The sequence below is a fragment of the Periplaneta americana genome, chromosome 4, assembly GCF_040183065.1.
Source record: "Periplaneta americana isolate PAMFEO1 chromosome 4, P.americana_PAMFEO1_priV1, whole genome shotgun sequence".
NCBI classification, from domain to species: Eukaryota; Metazoa; Arthropoda; class Insecta; order Blattodea; family Blattidae; genus Periplaneta; species Periplaneta americana.
Window position 1 is genome coordinate 183,559,008 of NC_091120.1, and position 20,187 is coordinate 183,579,194.

The window sequence follows — 20,187 nt, forward strand, 5'->3', positions numbered from 1 at the left end:
AGTATACTAAGGAAATAAGCCCAAATATGCAATAAAAATATCATGGATCAGAGTCAGTAAAATTCATTGTCAGTGATTCATGTCAATGATAAAAATGTTGTATCTCTTCCAAGAATGGAAAATACAAGACAGTTTTATTTGTACTGAAAGTACAGATAATGAATAATCTTCTGTAAAAATTGCATAATGTTTTCCATGTGCCCTTTCACACAATAAATTTAAGAAAATATACTTGAAAAAATACATTTTATTTTAATTTCAGCCAAGGTCAAACAGTAGATCAAGATGCCTCACATGTCAGAATGAGTCAATAAAACACCACTATAACTGGAAGAAGTTTCATGAATTTCTCTGCAGTAGCCTATCTGTAATTAATTTTTTTCCTTTCAGACAGAGCGCCAAAAGTATGTACACCCCCGCATACTCAATTGAACATTTCTCGAAAACTACAGTCTCATAGAAAAAAATACTCTGTATCCCTTCTTATGATACATCAATAATTGTTCAGACTAAGTTTCACTCAAATTTGGAATTTGACCGCCACAGGTTTTCGGCGAAATTTGTTGATTTGAGATGGAATGACTCACTGTAATGTTATTAAATATGTGTATGTAGAGGATGAATTTGAAACTATAATTGGACAGATGAATGCAAAGCAGGAAGAAATAGAAGCTCAGGAATAAGAATAAGAATAAGAAGAAGAAGAAGATTAAGAGATGTTGCTAGCTAGCACATCTTGAAACATCTCCGGAGCCAAAAAGGAAGCCCAAGAATATTTAAAGAAACAGAAGAAAAGAATGAAGCTGATTTCCGATGCAATGCATCCGGAGGTATCATCATAATACGCATTCCGGATGTCGACTTGTACAGAATGGGAGCAAAGGATGAAATTTTGAATAAACTATATTGCAGGTAGGATAACTGAACTTTAAAAACTGACAGTGTAGTTAATTTCATCAACACCCAGTACATAACACTTTCTTTCATTAGATATGAATGAATGAATGAATTAATTAATTAATTAATTAATTAATTAATTAATTAATTAATTAATTAATTAATTAATTAATTAATTAATTAATTACTGTATGTATGTATGTATGTATGTATGTATGTATGTATGTATGTATGTATGTATGTATGTAACTTTTTTCAATAAAGTCCTGCCAAAACTAGCAAAGAGTCTTTAAAATCCGGCATAACGATTGAATATAATGATAATATGACATACTTCTTCCTTCCGCTTGTGTAACATTTTCTAGACACTTCAAGTGTTGATAGTTGCTGCCTCTCTCGCAATATTATTCATTGCACAAATCTTCTCGTTAACATCAAATTATCTGCCAATTCTTCGTTTCTCCTTCACGTTTCTCGACGTATCACACTCACTATGATTTTTTTTCCATTGTTTTCTTTTACTTACTGGGCTTCTACAATCAATAAATTCATTTATTAACAAAATTGGTAGTCGTCATGGCACACCTGTAGTGTAAAGGAAATAAATAATTAGTAACACTACATTTCAACTGAATTTGGACTTCGTGTGTTACTTACTTCAACCAATGGACTTCAATTGTTCTTCGTAAGAACTCTTAGTTTTGATGCCTGATTAAAGTGTACTATGATTTATTTTTTCAAATGTAATATTCCCAAAAGTAAGCCCGTGTCCTCTTTCACAATATTCCTTCAAATTCACAATTTACGAATTTTTGGACTTCAATTCTTCTTTCCATCTAACCTTCAGTCCTATTAAATACAAAATAATTATTAAGCACGCATTTAAATATCCATTATCCTGAATGAATTAAAAATAATTATAACTGACATGTTTAAAAACTGAACTAAACTAAGTTACAAATACGCCTACACTGAGGGAGGATAACAAAAAACGTTAACGTGTTGTAGGAACATCCTGTCTAGCAGGTATGCAGCAGTAAGAAGCACAACTCTTGCTCCTGATTGGCAAGGTTGTCCTTAACGTTTATATTTAAAGGTGGGAAACGTCTTTATAAACATCAGAGTATAAACACGTTTATAAGCTATCTTCAAGGAATACGTTCTAACAGACAACTGCTCTGACGTTGCAGTCGGGGATGATAGTGTACAACGGCTATCCCACCCAGACGCACACTGTGATGACTGAGGACGGCTATGCCCTGACTGTACAGCGCATTCCTCGCGGCCGCGGCAAGTGTAATTTCACGAGCTGCGAGAAAGGAGTCGTGTTACTGGTGCACGGACTCTCCGGTAGTTCCATCATCTGGGTGTTCACTGGAAAGGACAACGCACTCGGTGAGATATTTCATTTTACTTAGACATACGAACCTAATCTTCTAATATTATATCATAGTGTTTACGAACAAAAGAAGCTACATTATTACCTAGCAACTGCTGATTAAATAACATGCAGTTTTCTGTAAGGCAACTTTCGATATGTGTTTAAAGTTTTCAAATTTGATAGAGTACCATCAGTTCAATTTCGACCCAACCGTGAGAAAGACGTTGGGAAGTCTCCGAATTGCAAGTCGATAAGGTTATGGTACCGAAAGTCTGAAAAAGTTGTAGCTGTTCACAACGTCGTTTCAACCATGACGATGACGTTGGGAAGGCTCCCAATTACAAGTCGATAAGGTTATGGCACCGCACATCTGAAGAAACTGTAGCCTATCTGTTAACAATGTAGTTTTAACCATGAGTCTGTCGTTAGCATGGGTCCTAATTACAAGTCGATAAGGTTATTGCACCGCACATCTGAAGAAACTGTAGCCTATCTGTTAACAATGTAGTTTTAACCATGAGTCTGTCGTTGGCATGGGTCCTAATTACAAGTCGACAAGGTTATTGCACCGCACATCTGAAGAAATTGGATCTGTTAACAATGTAATTTTAACCATGAGTCTGTCGTTGGCATGGGGCCTAATTACAAGTCGATAAGGTTATTGCACCGCACATCTGAAGAAATTGGATCTGTTAACAATGTTGTTTTAACCATGAGTCTGTCGTTGGCATGATTCCTAATTATAAGTCGATAAGGTTATTGCACCGCACATCTGAAGAAATTGGATCTGTTAACAATGTAGTTTTAACCATGAGTCTGTCGTTCGCATGGGTCCCAATTACAAGTCGATAAGGTTATTGCACCACACATCAGAAGAAATTGGATCTGTTAACAATGTAGTTTTAACCATGAGTCTGTCGTTCGCACGGGTCCGAATTACAAGTCAATAAGGTTATTGCACCGCGCATCTGAAGAAATTGGATCTATTAACAATGTAGTTTTAACCATGAGTCTGTCGTTCGCACGGGTCCGAATTACAAGTCGATAAGGTTATTGCACCGCACATCTGAAGAAATTGGATCTGTTAACAATGTAGTTTTAACCATGAGTCTGTCGTTGGCATGGGTCCGAATTACAAGTCGATAAGGTTATTGCAACGCACATCTGAAGAAATTGGATCTGTTAACAATGTAGTTTTAACAATGAGTCTGTCGTTGGCATGGGTCCGAATTACAAGTCGATAAGGTTATTGCACCACACATCTGAAGAAATTGGATCTGTTAACAATGTAGTTTTAACCATGAGTCTGTCGTTGGCATGGGTCCTAATTACAAGTCGATAAGGTTATTGCACCGCACATCTGAAGAAATTGGATCTGTTAACAATGTAGTTTTAACCATGAGTCTGTCGTTCGCATGGGTCCGAATTACAAGTCGATAAGGTTATTGCAACGCACATCTGAAGAAATTGGATCTGTTAACAATGTAGTTTTAACCATGAGTCTGTCGTTCGCATGGGTCCCAATTACAAGTCGATAAGGTTATTGCACCACACATGTGAAGAAATTGTATCTGTTAACAATGTAGTTTTAACCATGAGTCTGTCGTTCGCATGGGTCCCAATTACAAGTCGATAAGGTTATTGCACCACACATCAGAAGAAATTGGATCTGTTAACAATGTAGTTTTAACCATGAGTCTGTCGTTCGCATGGGTCCGAATTACAAGTCGATAAGGTTATTGCACCGCGCATCTGAAGAAATTGGATCTGTTAACAATGTAGTTTTAACAATGAGTCTGTGGTTCGCATGGGTCCCGAATTACAAGTCGATAAGGTTATTGCACCACACATCTGAAGAAATTGGATCTGTTAACAATGTCGTATATCCATGAGTCTGTCGTTGGCATTGCTCCGAATTACAAGTCGAGTCTGAAGAAATTATACAGGGACATCATTTTATTTTTACTTCAATTTTTATTGTACCTGAGTTTTTGAATGTACTTCACTCCCACCCCTTCTACTAAGGAAGTTCCAACTCCACACAGAATCAAGACCGCAGATAGTAAGCAGTACTGAGTTACTGAGTATAGTACGTTCCAAAAATATGTTCGCGTTTTCCAGTGACGAAAGAGCTTTCAATATTGAATCATATTTTCGCACAGGTACTGTCCGTTTGCCTACGTCGCATCCCGATTTCCCCCACCTGCTTCTGCTCGCCCCTCTGTAATAGCTGGGCTGTCTTAGCTCTTTTCTGAAAACATTAATTTCTCTTAGGAATTGGAAGTTTACGTAATATTATACAGCTGTTTAATTTAACTTAAATAAAAGGGCCTCGTTAAGTAATTAACTGTCACGTGAGTTCCTCCCTTTCTACAATCCTGCGGCATAACCACTTGGACGGACAGTAGATAGCATGTCTGAGTAATTTTATATTTTCGGGTCGGGTAGAAGTGAAGATTGAATTTACAGTACGTAGAGTAGGTACAGAATTATTTCAACATGAGTTACTAGTACGAAGGACGAAACTGGCAATTGGAATTAGATGCAATAGTCTATAGTGCGATAATATGCACAAAAGAACTGAAGCCTGTATCGAAATGAACTGCCACCATTTTCAAAATTGTGTTTAAATATTCATATTATGATTATTTTTCAATTTAACTTCTTTCTCTATATTGTACGCTAATGTGCTGTAGACAGTATAATATACACTGCATAATGAATACTTTCGCATGGATAACTCACTTCGTGAGTAAAAACATTTATTCTTAATACAGTACTGTACTTTGATTAAAGAAAAACCTAATGAAAATTATCAAACTCAAAATCGCGATATTTCCTAGGTTGCGTAGGGGAGAGTCGGGTAGTATCGGACATCGGGTAATATCGGACAGTGAGTTTCTTTCATCTACCACACGATGATAGTACCTGATTGACATGGTTACGTTTCTGTGATGTCGCATAGAGAAACGTAACCATGTCATTCAGGTACTACCATATGGTGGTAGATGAAAGAAACGCACTGTCCGATATTAAGCGATGTCCGATACTACCCGACTCTCCCCTAAATGGATGAACTACTTTTCTTCCTTCCTATACCTAGTAGAGTGATTTGTGTTTTACGCCAGTATCATCGAACTCCAGTCTTGGAGGGGGGAGCAAGCGGTGTTTCCGGTTCTCTAAAGGTATAGACAGGTTAATATAAAAAATGTCAGTAAAAATAAAATTATGTCCCTGTATCTGTTAACATTACGTAGAAGCCACCGACGTAGGTCAGAGGAATCAGGAGCTTACTAATTTTGCTATCGGGCGTGGGTTACATTCCTGCTTGGGCTGATTACCTTGTTGGATTTTTTGCGAGGTTTTCCCCAACCATAAAGCAATTGTCAAGTGAACTATGGCGAATCCTCAGCCTCATCTCACTATTACCATTCCCATCGACGTTAAATAACTTAGTATTTGCTAAAGCGCCGTCAAAATAACCAACTGAAAAGAAAGAATAACGTAACGTGTTCTCGAAATTTGAACCTTCACATTTCCTATGATACGTGCAGGATCTCCGAGAATCGGTGGCGCACTTTGGATTTTTTTTATGAACAAAATTAATATGAAAGTAAAATTAGTAACCCTATGCTCTAAACACGCGTGCGTTATGTGCATTTCTACTCATCACGTAATTTTGAGATACAGAAGTATAATTTATTTGACGTAAATATGAAAGTTATTCACATTTCTTCTCATTCTATATTCAATTTATGACTGTTTCATTAATAAATATTTGAATTCCTTTATTTTAAGTGGTGATACCGGACGGTATTTCGAGCAAGAAAAGCTCATGTACTTTGTGTATATTTTTAAGTTGAGTTTCAAGAAGCAAAAATGTGTTTGCATATTTTACCTTAATTAGTCCATTTTGTGGTGCATTTCCATTATGCACTGCACGTGTACGATAAGACATATAACGGTTTCCCTAGGTTGACGTACACTGATAAGTAAAAAGAAGAACTCACTACAATCATATGATTGTAAACTGTCACTGTGACGTAGTTCAACAAGGAGGTGAGGTTTAACCTGGCTTGTATTGCGTTTACGAGTATTTACATTCCATGGTATTCGTACATCGCATCATAGCTAGAATAAGGAACATGTCAAAAAATCTCAATAGTACAACAAAGTCTTCATTATAGTTATGGTCTAGCTCAGCGTTTCTCAAACTATGGTCCACGGACCACCTGTGGTCCTAGAGGTCAGCCCTTATGGTCTTTCAAAAAAAAAAAAAAGACAGAAAAAAAATAAAATTCAAACGAATTGCGTATCGCATATAGCTTAAAATCTCAGAGTTTGGAAATGACGCAAGGCAACCGAATTTCACTTTTTCTCCCAGTACTGCATTTTATGAAATTTATCACCCTACCGTCTATCGACTTCCCATTCTACTCTCAGCAGCAAAAGAGGGATTTAAACACTATATACGTGGTGTTTCTCGACATCTTTTCCGTGCACATCTGGCGCCGCGCCCGTAACCCAGCCAAGGATCACCCGAATTCATAACAGAGGACCAAAATACCGAAACTTATTCAATTTTTAAATACAAGTAACCTGACAATAAAATATGCTACGAAAGTGATAAATTTGCTTTCGAAGGGAACAAGAGTACTGTGGTCCGCAGGACTGTTCTGACCTTTAAAAGTGGTCCCCACTTTAAAAAAGTTTGAGAAACGCTGGTCTAGTTGAAATTATGAAAGATTGTTTCAGACCATCCGCCTCAGACTTTTTTCTCAAAAACTATATGGTACTAGTTGTTCATAAAAAAATTTTGACAACCAAAACCTATGTAAAGAATCGATTGGTGGTATAGGTCTCGCAAGAACGGATTACCGACGGAAGGAATGCGAATCAAACACTGCGATAAGGAAGAGCGGGCGAGAGGAAAGGTCACGAGATAACTTGAATGATACTCACGAGTACAGTCGGAAGAGAAATGACATTGATACAATCAGTCTTGCGTTGTGATAGTTACATTACGACTTCAGTTTGTTCCATTGCATGTAAATACGTGTCTTGTATCGCACGGTATTATTATTTCATTCGTAAACATATGTTGCGCGTTTAATTAGCTTCGAATTTTTCTCTTCCTATGTTCTTTATTTCCACAGCGATGTCCTCATCTGTTCATGTTGTTGGAAGAGACAGTACTTCCATCGGCTCGCACCTCTCCTCCCTCGGCGTGCCTGCATACACACGTCAAAACAGACAGCAACACCACCATTGGTTTTCGGTAATCGTTTCTTGCGCGAGCTATAGTACCATTTGCCGCAACAAACCGGAAGTAGGGGTACCTGTGGTCAACTTCGAAATTTCAAATGACAACATAGGTCATTGAAGGTACTAATGGAAACTACTTTTAAAAAGAAACAACTTTTACTGAAACTTTATCTATTTTTTTATTGTTTACTCACAAAGCAACAAAAATTGTATCTTCTGAGAAAATATGTATGTACGTCCTATTCCGATTGTAGGTATAGCATAATTGTAAATACTGCAGGTCTTGAAACCAAGCCATTTTCCACTGTCTTATTTTGCATAACAAAAGTGAATTTTGTTTATTCGTTCATATCACGTCGTCTCCCTTTGGGTTTGTTATTTGGAAAATGCCATTCACAAATGAAGAAGTATTCGACATGTTAATGATACTTTGAGAATGCCATCGGAATTGCAGAGAAGGAGCACATGTTTACGCAGAGAGCAATACATTGCGCGCCCATCATTTTTCCGCTTTCCAGCCTTTTGCAAAGCGTGTGCGTGCAAACGGCGTGGTGCAACCGAAACACAACAGAGGTGAGCCTATCAGACGAACTGTGAGGAATGAGAAAGAAGCTGCCGATATCCTCATTCCGGCGATAGTTAATCCTCATGACTCCACAAGAGGGACTGTCCGAGACTCAGTATTGTACAATAGTACAGTGTTTACAATTTTAAAGACAACAAATTTCATCCATACCATACTCATCTCCATCAGGAACTTGGAGGGCACGACTTCCAGACTCGTGTTTATTTCTGCAACTGGTTTCTTGACACGGACCGTGACTTCCGAGCTCAGATTTCTGTGGACTGATGAGGCAACTTTCAAAACTAATGGTCAGGTGAAACTCTACAATGCCCATTACTGGTCTCCGGTTAATCCACACTGGCTACGAGCGTATTCCGAATCTCACCGGTGAGCAATCCGATGGCATCACGGTGTTCCGAATTCCACCGATGACGTCATTGATGCTCCACCGATGTCGCACCGATGCCATCAACTTGCAGAAGTGGTGGCAGTCTCCATCAGCCGCCATCAGTGAATCTGATTGGTTCTTGTATAGGGCGGGAATTAGCAGACGAATGACATCGTGCACTGTTGTGTCATGGCGGTGTGTTCTGCTGTATTGTTTGTAATGAGCATAACGTAAAAATAATATGTTAATGGCTTATGAGCGAACATGTCAACGGACCAGTTATTACTACCGGTTCAAGAAATAAATTGTTTATGCTATCTTTTCTTTGAACGAGATGGGAGAACAAAAATTTCGCAAAATTTTGCTAGCGTAGCACAGAAAACAACTTGTACAGTCGCCATGACAGCATCGATCCTTCCAGCAGTTTTGTTCCTTATTTCGCTGCAACGTGACGTCATTGATGCCACCGGACCGGTGACATTCGGAATACGATGTACGTGAAGTGGATTACCAGGACGTGTGCAGACTCAACACCACCTCCTCGGACACCGAATCGTAGAACCATACTTTTTTTTGAGGAGAGCTTGAATGGTAGAATGTACGCACGCTTCCTCCGAAATATTTTGCACCAGTTGCTTCATGAGGCTTTCCTTGTGCTTCAGTTAATGTTGTGGCTTCAGCAGGACGGCTGTTAGGCTCACTTTTCACATAGGGTTCGGCGAGTTGTTAACCGGTTATTTCCCCTACGGTGAATTGGACGAGGAGGATCAATAGCTTGACTGGCCCGATCTCCTGACTTCGCTCCAAATGACTTCTTCTTGTGGGGGAGAATTAAAGACATGATCTATCAGGTGCGTCCAGCAACTAGAGAAATCATGAAACAAAGAATTAGAGAAGTCTGTGTGTCTCTCAGGTGTGCAGAAGTGCTCCGTGCAATCACGGATGTTAGGAGGAGATCAGAACGTTGTTTAGCACAGGGTGGCGGACCGTTGAACAATTACTATGAAGAGTGTACATACAATAACTACGTACGGTATTTCTCAGAAGATACCATGTTTGTTGCTTTGTGAGTAAACAGAAAAATTAGAATAGAAAAAAGACAGTTTTAGTGAAAGTTGTTTCTTTTTCAAAGTAGTTTCCAATGGTACCTTCAAAGACCCATGTTCTCAATTTCAATTTCGAAATTGACCACAGGTACCTGTTACGGGAAATGGTACTACTACCAATCGATTAATTGCATATGGTTTGGATATCAAAATGTTTATGAACAAACCAGTATCATATAGCTTTCGAGAAAAAAGGCTGATGCGGGTATTCTGAAACACCCGGTATATAGAAAAGTCTTACAGCATACTAGTGGAACACAAAGGGTTATTGTCGATACTTAATACAATACAGAAATATTCATGCATTGTTGAATGTCATAATTTCACCTACAGAATAGAAGGCATGATCAAATTAGGTAGTTCTACTCCTTTCATTTTTTCCTAAATAATTTTATGTTTTGAGTTTGATTAGGCCTATTCACATCCATAGAAAAGCTATTAAAAATTGTTACAGCCATGTAATGCACTCATTTTGATAGCACGAGAGACTTGCCGATGAAGAATAAAAGCCTTTTTATAACGAGTATTTACGATAATGAACTGTTGTATTAGTTACAATGTTTTCACGATTACATACGAGGAAGTTTATTAATGAAAAAATATGCTAAAGAGTCATAGGTATTTTTTATAGTTTTCTTAAAATGGTCCTACACGATTTTCTAGAATTGGTACCTTCTATTATTCTAATTACTCTTTCTTGCAGTAGGAATACACACTTACTATCTGTAGAATTTCTAAAGAATATTATTCCAAAACTCATTACCGAGTGGAAATATGCAAAGTAGCCTATATTATTTTTAAGGTATTGATATTTATACTATATCTTGCATAGATCAAATATAAAAACTGTCGGCGTCGGTAGCGTAGTTGGTATAGCGCTGGCCTTCTATGCTCAAAGTTGCGGGTTTGATCCCGGCCTAAATCGATGGCATTTAAGTGTGTTTAAATGTGACAGGCTCATGTCAGTAGAGTTACTGGCATGTAAAAGAACTCCTGCGGGACAAAATTCCGGCACAATGGCGACGCTGATATAACTTCCGCAGTTGCGAGCGTCGTTTAATAAACCATAATTTAAAAAAGATAGCAAAACATGCTGAATTTACGTTGGGGGTAATTTTAAAAATATAATTATCTTTTAAATTTGGAATAATATCGATTTGTAAGCCAAGAAATTTAGTTGTTTCTATAACGAACATGTTTTTAATTATTGCGCTTGATTACGAGGTTGAATTTGGGCAGGATTTAAATTCGATTATGTTACTTTTGTTACAATTTAATACTAGTGTTGTAGGATTTAATGGATTAATCTAATCGATTAATCGATCTATTTCTGTTATAAGTTTAAGCGATCAAATATATTTAATCGAATAATCCAGTCGATTAAAATTAATGGGTCGTAGTTGATGTTAATTATTATTTTCTTAATACTCATACTAAAAATTCCGACAAAACTTCTCTCTCGGAAATTGCTTACTTAAAAGCACAATAGTACTGTTATTTTCTAACTGTAAACCAGGGGAAATCTTTGCACAAATACTTCAGAAAGAGATGGAGATATGAGGACAGTGACCTAGTCTACCTCTATTTTAAGTTAAAACACATTGCGAAATCCTGATTAAGTTGTATGGTTTTCCAAGAAAACTTCTACCTTGTTGTTACCATATGAAATACATACTATTCTGGAATTCATCCCCTTATAAAATAGCCAGTCTACACTGTGTGCAAGTGAGAGCGTAACTACCTTCTTCGCTTTCTAAAATCTGGTAATTCGATTACAATAGGGGCCAGTCGTTTGTTTCGACCGTTGTACTTTTGCAGTTGCAGTTTCTGTACTGAGTTTATATATGAAGGTTGTGTGTTTAGTTTGATAAAGAAAAAACAAATCAGTTTTCTGTGGTTTGTGAAAATATAAACTCCATTATGTCATATGAGAATTTGAGAGGTAAACTCGGTGAAACGTTTGGATTTAAATTGAACGATCATGGAGAAATGCTCTACAGAAAAAAAAAGTTTTTTCGTGTTTAGTGATGCAGGTAACATTGTTACTAAACGTAGAGCGGCACTTAATTCGGAGCATGTGAATGCACTCACATGTTTAAAGTCATGGATGAAGGAGTATTAACTAAGTGAGTCTTTATACTTTTTGCTATTTATGTTTATCTAAAAAATTCCCGAAGAAATTGACACAATAAATTCTAAGCCTCCTAATAAATACGTCAGTGAGTAATTAAAATAGTTGTTTTCTAATATAACGATACAATATATACATATAAAATACAACATTTAATACTTATGCTTATCATCGAACTCAAGTTAAATTTAACAATAATTGTGTATTACAGTATTTTAAAGCATTAATTCTTCAACTCGATCAAAACTCTATTAAATTCAAATAGTTAATCGATTAAATATTTTCATCCATCAACAGCACTATTTAATACTAATTTATTGCCTGAGAACCAATCACATATTTTGAAGAAAATTGCCTCTGTTGAAGATTGGAATGTGTTAGAACTATTGGCTGTAATTACTATACTTGTATCACCTGCAAATAATATGGGATGACCTACATCTTTTATTACAGGCGAGAAGATCTTTTTATGAACAGTAGGGTACCTAAAATTGATTCTTGTGGAATTCCATTATTAATAGTTCCAAAGAGTTCAATTTCCACTTTGCAATTCCCGCTCCGTTCACCACAATTTCCTTCACGTCTGGCCGGAGATCGAACCGGCCGCTTGGATGGAAGACCAGCGCCCTAATTTGTTCACCATAAATCCGATTTTGTTCCTATCATGCATGAAAATTGTATAAGTTATCGATGCATGTTAACGTCATCACATATGGTACTTTTATTTTTCCAGCATACATGCTCGCAGATCAAGGCTACGATGTGTGGATGCCCAACCTACGTGGTAATGAGTACTCAACGATGCACACTCGTCAAAGAGATCCTGGGACAAAGGAGTTCTGGGATTTCAGGTAATACCTACAGCTCTTTCAGTTGACTCAGGAACAAAATGTATTTTTTTCATGGTTCAGCTTATGCTTGCTCCCCGTCCGTTCATCGTCTCCTTTGTTTTCGCACATATTTTGATTCTTTGGTATCGATTACCCATTACTTTACAGTAGTTTATCAACTCTATTCCGATCTCCTTTGTGTTTACACCATAAGTTATAGACTTATTTTACACCAATTTATTCTCAGCCGTCTGTCCACCAGTTCATTTAATTAATCTTCCATATATCCAATCGAATAGAACCATATTTTCGTTTACCAATTCATTATCCAAGCTTGCTCTTCCATCCATACAGGGCACTAGCCAGCCAGTCAAATATTCAACCATCCAACCGCCAACACGTTTATACAACCATTCATCCGGCAATCCACTCATCTATCAGCACAACTACTCAACAACATGTCCATCCATCAATCCATCCATTTATCCCTTCGTCCATCCATTCACTAAATACACATTTATCCAAAAATTCAACAATATACCCAAACATCTACCAATCCTCCGAATATCCTTTATCGACCATAGTTATCTCGTGCCCGCTTCATTCCATCATTGTGCAGACCCAGAAACAAACTTAGGGCCACCTGAATATTCAAAGTTCCAGTTATAACATACTGCGCATGCTCAGTAAGTATGGAAAATTCAGATGGCTTAAATTTTGTTTCTGGGTCTGTACCAATCCAGTAGCCTCATTAACACTGAATGGATTTGGAAATCCGACGCCAAGGAGCGTGGACAATTTTTCACTTTTCATTTTCACTTAATTTATTGCATTCCACAGATCTGACATCAATATTGTATATATTATTTTATATATTATATACCATCGTATCAATATTGTAGCTTAGACATATGGAACAAGTGAAAACTTACACAAAAATATTTATTAATAGTATACAGCAAGCATATTAACTTAAATTACAAGCATTAATATTTTATCTTTTAAGTATAAGTTATGGTATGGAGAGATTTAGTTAATTCTTTTTTAAACTTTTCCTCTTGGCCCTTTAAAGCCTTAAGGTAATCGTACAGTACATTTAAGAGACAGATGAACAGTGAACTCCTCTTTCTTGACATCTCAGACGAACAGAGATTAGATGGAGATCTGATTAGCATCTTGTATTAAAATTACGAATGTTCTGATTAGTACAAAAAGTATCTTGAGATTTATACGTAAATAAATTTCTAAATTATAGACATCAGCTCAAAGAATTTTGAGTGACCACAAGGGTCCTGAATACAGTAAACATGTACAATATAATGTGATGTGATACATTAAAGAAAAAAGAAAGTTAATTGTTGAAGGCAAATATAAGTTGATTAATTGAAATAGAGATGATGATATAATTTAATAGATCTACTGGTAATATACCAGCACAGTAATATGATCTCCAGATTATATCAGAATTGTGGAATAATATGATCTCGAAAGCAATATAGTTGCATTACTGCTCCGGTTAATTTAACGAATGTCAGTCTTTTATCATCCAGTTTGCTGTCAAAAAATCTGAAAGTTAGAATTTGTAAAACAGTTATATTACCGGTAGTTCTTTATGGTTGCGAAACTTTGTCTCTCACTTTGAGAGAGGAACATAGGTTAAGGGTGTTTGAGAATAAGGTGCTTAGGAAAATATTTGGGGCTCAAAGGGATGAAGTTACAGGAGAATGGAGAAAGTTACACAACACAGAACTGCACGCATTGTATTCTTCATCTAACATAATTAGAAACATTAAATCCAGTCGTTTGAGATGTGCAGGGCATGTAGCACGTATGGGCGAATCCAGAAATGCATATAGAGCAGACGTCCCCAAAAGCGTCCTCGCGAGTAAGGCCCTGAACGCAACCGAAGCCAGTACGTAATGAGCGCGCTCCGCCTCACCCATCCCCACCTGTACTGTACTCAATGTTTATGCGCAAACGAAGAGCAGTGGCGAACTACCATTATCATTGTGTTGGTCGGAGTGTTCCACCGTTTCACAATGTCTTCTAATCATGGACGTAGCACATTCAAGGATGAATATGAAGAGAAACTTTTTTGTGTCAGTGGGGAGAATGTAAAATGCTTAATTTGTTCGAAAATTCTTAAGGGTGTGTTAAAATTCAACATGCGACGACAATACTCGATTCTTCACAAAGGATATCATGCAATTACAGGCATATTGGACATGTGAAAATAATTTATTTTGGGGCTATCTGTATAACTCTTGGTTATACATAATAATCAGTATATTACAATACGTTTACACTCAAATATATATTATTTTTAGTTTAATTTTAGATGAAATGCGTAGGCCTACAAATATTTTCATAAATAAAAAACAAGAAAATACAAACAAAAATCACACACGTATCCCCAGTATTAAAGAAAAAAAAAAGCTTCTTGCTAGCTATGTTCTAGCCTGGAATGTTGGAAAATCAATGAAGCCCTTTACAGAAGCATCATTTGTAATATCGTGCATACAGAACGTTACTAAAATACTGTGTCCAGAACAAAGTCAAAGTTTAAGAAAATTAAATTGGTTCCAATTACAGTTCAGAGAAGCAATTTCAAGATTGTAAATGTAATTGAATCTGAAGTCGAAACCACATTAACCAGTATGTAGCTTACTCACTTGCATTGGACGAAAGCACAGATAGAAATGAAAAGCTCACCTAGCCATTTTCATCCGAGGAGTTAATGAACATTTTACTGTGTCTGAATGTCTTCTAGATGTAATTACAAAATACAACTGGAGAAGATCTTTTCCAGGCACTGAAAGGCACCATAGAACAGAAGAGGTTGAATTTGCAATGGCTTGTGTCAATAGCAACAGACGGGGCTGCAGCTTCATAGTATGTCAAAATAATATACAAACGTATGATATTTCTTATTATTTTGATGTTATTATTTGTAAACATAAGCAGACCGTTGCCGCGATCCTTCACTGATAGCTCCCATCTGTTGAGGTACGAGTCCCTTCCCCTGCTCGAGCCAGCACGCTGTGTTCGGCGGGCAGCATCGAGAGCACGAATGACGATACGCTTTTTGGAGACCTCTGATATAGAGTGTTAGTTGGGAGGCCGGAGGGAACAAGATCTTTGGGGAGGCCGTGACGTAGATGGGAAGATAATATTAAAATGGATTTGTGGGAGATGGGATATGATGATAGAGACTGGATTAATCTTGCTCAGGATAGGGCTTATGTGAGGGCGGCAATGAACCTCCGGGTTCCTTAAAAGTAAGTAAGTATAATCATATTAATGTACTATGTACAGGTGGTTTAATATTTTAAAGTGGATTCACAGTACAGCAGAAATATGTAATCCAAACGATCGTACCACCTAGCTCTGCTGTGGTTCTGGCTATGTGAGGACAGTACACTGCACCGCATTACGTGCTCACAAAGAATTAATTTATTTTGTAATGCCAACTTTTTTTCCTGCAAAATACAATTTAGCCCCCTTTAGACTTTTAATACTTTTTATTCCTTGTTAGGTCCTCCTATCCAATAGGTTTGTCGCAATTTTCTAATTACGAAGTAAGGAAAACACAGATAGGTTGAAACCTACAAACTTAGGCCCTACTTAACGACGTATTATTAATGATTATAGTTTCAAACAACTTATTGACGTCATATTTATGTCTGAACTGTATGGACCAGAGGTCTCCTAAAAGCGTATCGTCATTCGTGCTCTCGATGCTGCCCGCCGAACACAGTGTGCTGTAAGGCTAGAGAAGGGGAAGGGAATCATACCTCAACACATGGGAGCGATCAGTGGGGTATCGCGGCAACGGTCTGCTTATGTTTACAAATAATAACATCAAAATAATAAGAAATATCATACGTTTGTATGAGCCCCGTCTGTTGCTATTGACACAAGCCATTGCAAATTCAACCTCTTCTGTTCTATGGTGCCTTTCAGTGCCTGGAAAAGTTCTTCTCCAGTTGTATTTTGTAATTACATCTAGAAGACATTCAGACACAGTAAAATGTTCATTAACTTCTCGGCTGAAAATGACTAGGTGAGCTTTGTCATTTCTATCTGTGCTTTCGCGCAATGCAAGTAAGCTACAAACTGGTTAATTGTGGATTCGACTTCAGATTCAATTACATTTACAATTTTGAAATTCCTTCTCTGAACTGTAATTGGAAATAATTTAATTTCCTTAAACTTTGACTTTGTTCTGGACATAGTATTTTAGTAACGTCCTGTATGCACGATTTTACAAATGATGCTCTGTAAAGGGCTTCATTGATTTTCCAATATTCCAAGCTACAACACGGCTAACAAGAAGCTTTTTCTTTAATACTGAGGATACGTGTGTGGTTTTTGTTTGTATTTTATTGTTTTTTATTTATCAAAATATTTGTAGGCCTACGCATTTCACCTAAAATTAAACGAAAAACTATATATTTATCATGCGGAGCTGAGTGTAAACGTATTGTAATATACTGATTATTATGTATAACCAACAGTTATACAGATAGCCACAAAATAAATTATTTTCACATGTCCAACATGCCTGTAATTGTATGATATTCTTTGTGAAGAATCGAGTATTGTCGTCGCATGTTGAATTTTAACACACCCTTAAGAATTTTCGAACAAATTAAGCATTTCACATTCTCTCCACTAACACAAAAAAGTTTCTCTTCCTATTCATTCTTGAATCTACTATCTACAAGACTAGAAGACATTGTGAAACGGTGGAACACTCCGACCAACACAATGATAATGGCAGTCCACCACTGCTCTTCGTTTGCGCATAAATATTGAGTACAGTACAGGTGGGATGGGTGAGGCGGAGTGCGCTCATTACGTACTGGCTTCGGTTCCGTTCAGGGGCTTACTCGCGAGTACGCTTTTGGAGACGTCTGGTATGGACTAAGCTACCAATTGCATTACTGTCTCGAGACTACGCCTCATTGAATGGGGAAGTGATTATGAAAAAGTTAATGGGACGCATAAAATGAACTACAATAAAAATTTTATTTCAAATCCAAAACATTCTTCAATCCCAACCATGATCAGCAACCACGAACAGCGTAAACGTTTTATGCAATTACACGGATTCGATGATTTCTCTGTCATGCATTTGTAATGTTCTAATTACATTCATATACTGTTCTCCAACCAGGAGATCAACCGTGAAAGGAATGTGCTTACTATTGCGTCATCTATAGGAACGAAGTCGATAAATAAAATTACCGTTATAACGCCAGTTTAAAAACCATGCGCTCTCCTGCATATGTTATTTCCTGTATGAAGAGATTAAAAGACCAGGAGATTAACTGTGATCTAATTTTGTAACTAGGATAGTATCAATATGTCTGTATCAATGTTATGGTTTGTGCTGTGGGAGCTAGCCAATAGAGATAAGAGTACCCACGTGTGTGACCTTATGTTATCTTATGATATCAGCATTCATTCACAGCATTACCCTCCTTCGTCTCATCCGGCAGAGACTTTCTCGTGGTTGGAGCGCAGTAATTCCCGTTGTCTACTTAAGGACGATCATATACTGTACTCCAACCAGGAGAAAGTCTCAGGGGAATGAGACGCATCGGGGCAATGTTGTGAGTGAATGTTGATGTCATAAGGTCACACACGTGGGTACAAGCATCTCCATTGGCTAACTCTCAAAGCACAAACGATAACACTGATACACACATACTTATACAGGGACATCATTTTATTTTTACTTCAATTTTTATTGTACCTGAGTTTTGGAATGTACTTCACTCTCACCCCTTCTACTAGTAAACTTCCAACCGTTCACGACACAGAGCCGAGGGCGCGTAAGCAGTACTGAGTTACTGTGTATAGTACGTTTCAGAAATATGTTAGCGTTTTCCAGTGACGAAAGAGCTTTCAATATTGAACCATATTTTCGTACGGGTACTTTCGTCCGTTTCCCTATGTCGCATCCCGGTTTCCTCCACCTGCTTCTGTTCGCCCCTTTGTAAAGTCTAGTAGCTGGGCTATCTCAGCTCTTTTCTGAAAACATTAATTTTTCTTAGGAATTGGACGTCTACGTAATATTATTCAAGTGTTTAAAATAACTTAAATAAAAGGGCCTCCTTAAGTAATTAACTGTCACGTGATTTCCCCCCCCCCTTTCTACAACCCTGCGACAAAACCACTTGAACGGACAGTAGATAGCATTTCTGAGTGATTTTATCTTTTCGGATCGGGCAGAAGTGAAGATTGAATTTACAGTACGTGAGGTACTCTTTTATAGAGTAGGTACAGAATTATTTCAACATTAGTTACTCGTATGAAGGACGAAACTGGTAATTGGAATTAGGTACAATAGTCTATAGTGCGATAATATGCACAAAAGAACTGAAGCCTGTATCGAAATGAACGGCCACGATTTTCTAAAATGTGTTTAAATATCCATATTATAATTATTTTTCAATTTAACTTCATTCTCTATATAGTACGCTAATGTGCTGTAACAGTACAATATGCACTGCATAATTAATACTTCCGAATGGATAGCTCAATTCGTGTGTAAAACACTAAGTGTTAATACAGTACTGTATTTTGATTAAACAAAAACCTAATGAAAATTATCAAACTCAAAATTGCGATATTTCCTAGTTTACATAAATGGATGAACTACTTTTCTTCCCTCCTATACCTAGTAAAGTGATTTGCATTTTACGCCAGTATCATCGAACTCCGTCGTGGAAAGGGTAGCAAACGGTGTTTCCTGTTTCAATCGTTAATAGAAAGGTATAGCCAGCTTAATATTAAAAATGTTAGTAAAAATAAAATGATGTCCCTGTACTACCCTAGTTACAAAATTAGATCACGGTTAATCTCCTAGTCTTTTATTCCCTCCATACAGGAGAGCGCATGTTTTTAAACTGACGTTGTTACGGTAATATTATCTATCTACTTCGCTCCAATAGATGACGCAATAGTAAGACATTCCTTTCACGGTTAATCTCCTGGTTGGAGAACAGTAAACCATTTTTTTTAACTATAACGACTCGACCTGCACTCTCTTGATCACAACTCGATATAGCCACTTCGGGATCCATCTACTTGTTTGCTCAACTTATGATGATCTACGTATTCAAAGTGGTGAATTTTTCCAGCCTGAACGAAGGTGGTGTTTATGACTTGCCGGCTGTAATCGACTATATCCTGGAGAAGACAGGAAAGGAGAAGATCATTTATGTGGGGCACTCCATGGGCACCACCATGTTCTACATCATGATGTCTCAACGGCCCGAATACAACCAGAAGTTCACCGTCATGATCAGCTTAGCCCCCATCGTCTACACGAGTCATATCAGACAGTTTGCGGTTAATGTGATCGCCTACCTATCCGATCCAGTCAGCGTAAGTAACAGTCTATTATAGCATTACTATTTCAGAAGTGTTGCCAACAGTTGTTCGTATAATCCCGCTAGATGGCTTTCGAAAACCCTGGATTTTTTAACAAATATCTCTAGATTTTAACACAGTCTACTATATACAGTCACGAAGCTCAATATGTAGTAAAAATGCAAACATCGGTAGTTGCCCACCACTAGGATCGCTACTATCGCCTCATCATCGCAGATCT

General features: G+C 37.4%; 1 protein-coding gene across 1 annotated transcript in view; it reads left to right on the plus strand.

The window, feature by feature from the left end:
- The window catches only part of LOC138698977 (lipase member K-like), a 62,846-nt gene that overhangs the window by 5,784 nt on the left and 36,875 nt on the right, over window positions 1-20,187 (plus strand). Inside the window, exons 2-4 of the mRNA XM_069825165.1 lie at window positions 2,088-2,292; window positions 12,467-12,584; window positions 19,715-19,961. Coding sequence (XP_069681266.1) covers window positions 2,088-2,292; window positions 12,467-12,584; window positions 19,715-19,961 — 570 coding nt within the window. The remainder of the gene's footprint in view (window positions 1-2,087; window positions 2,293-12,466; window positions 12,585-19,714; window positions 19,962-20,187) is intronic.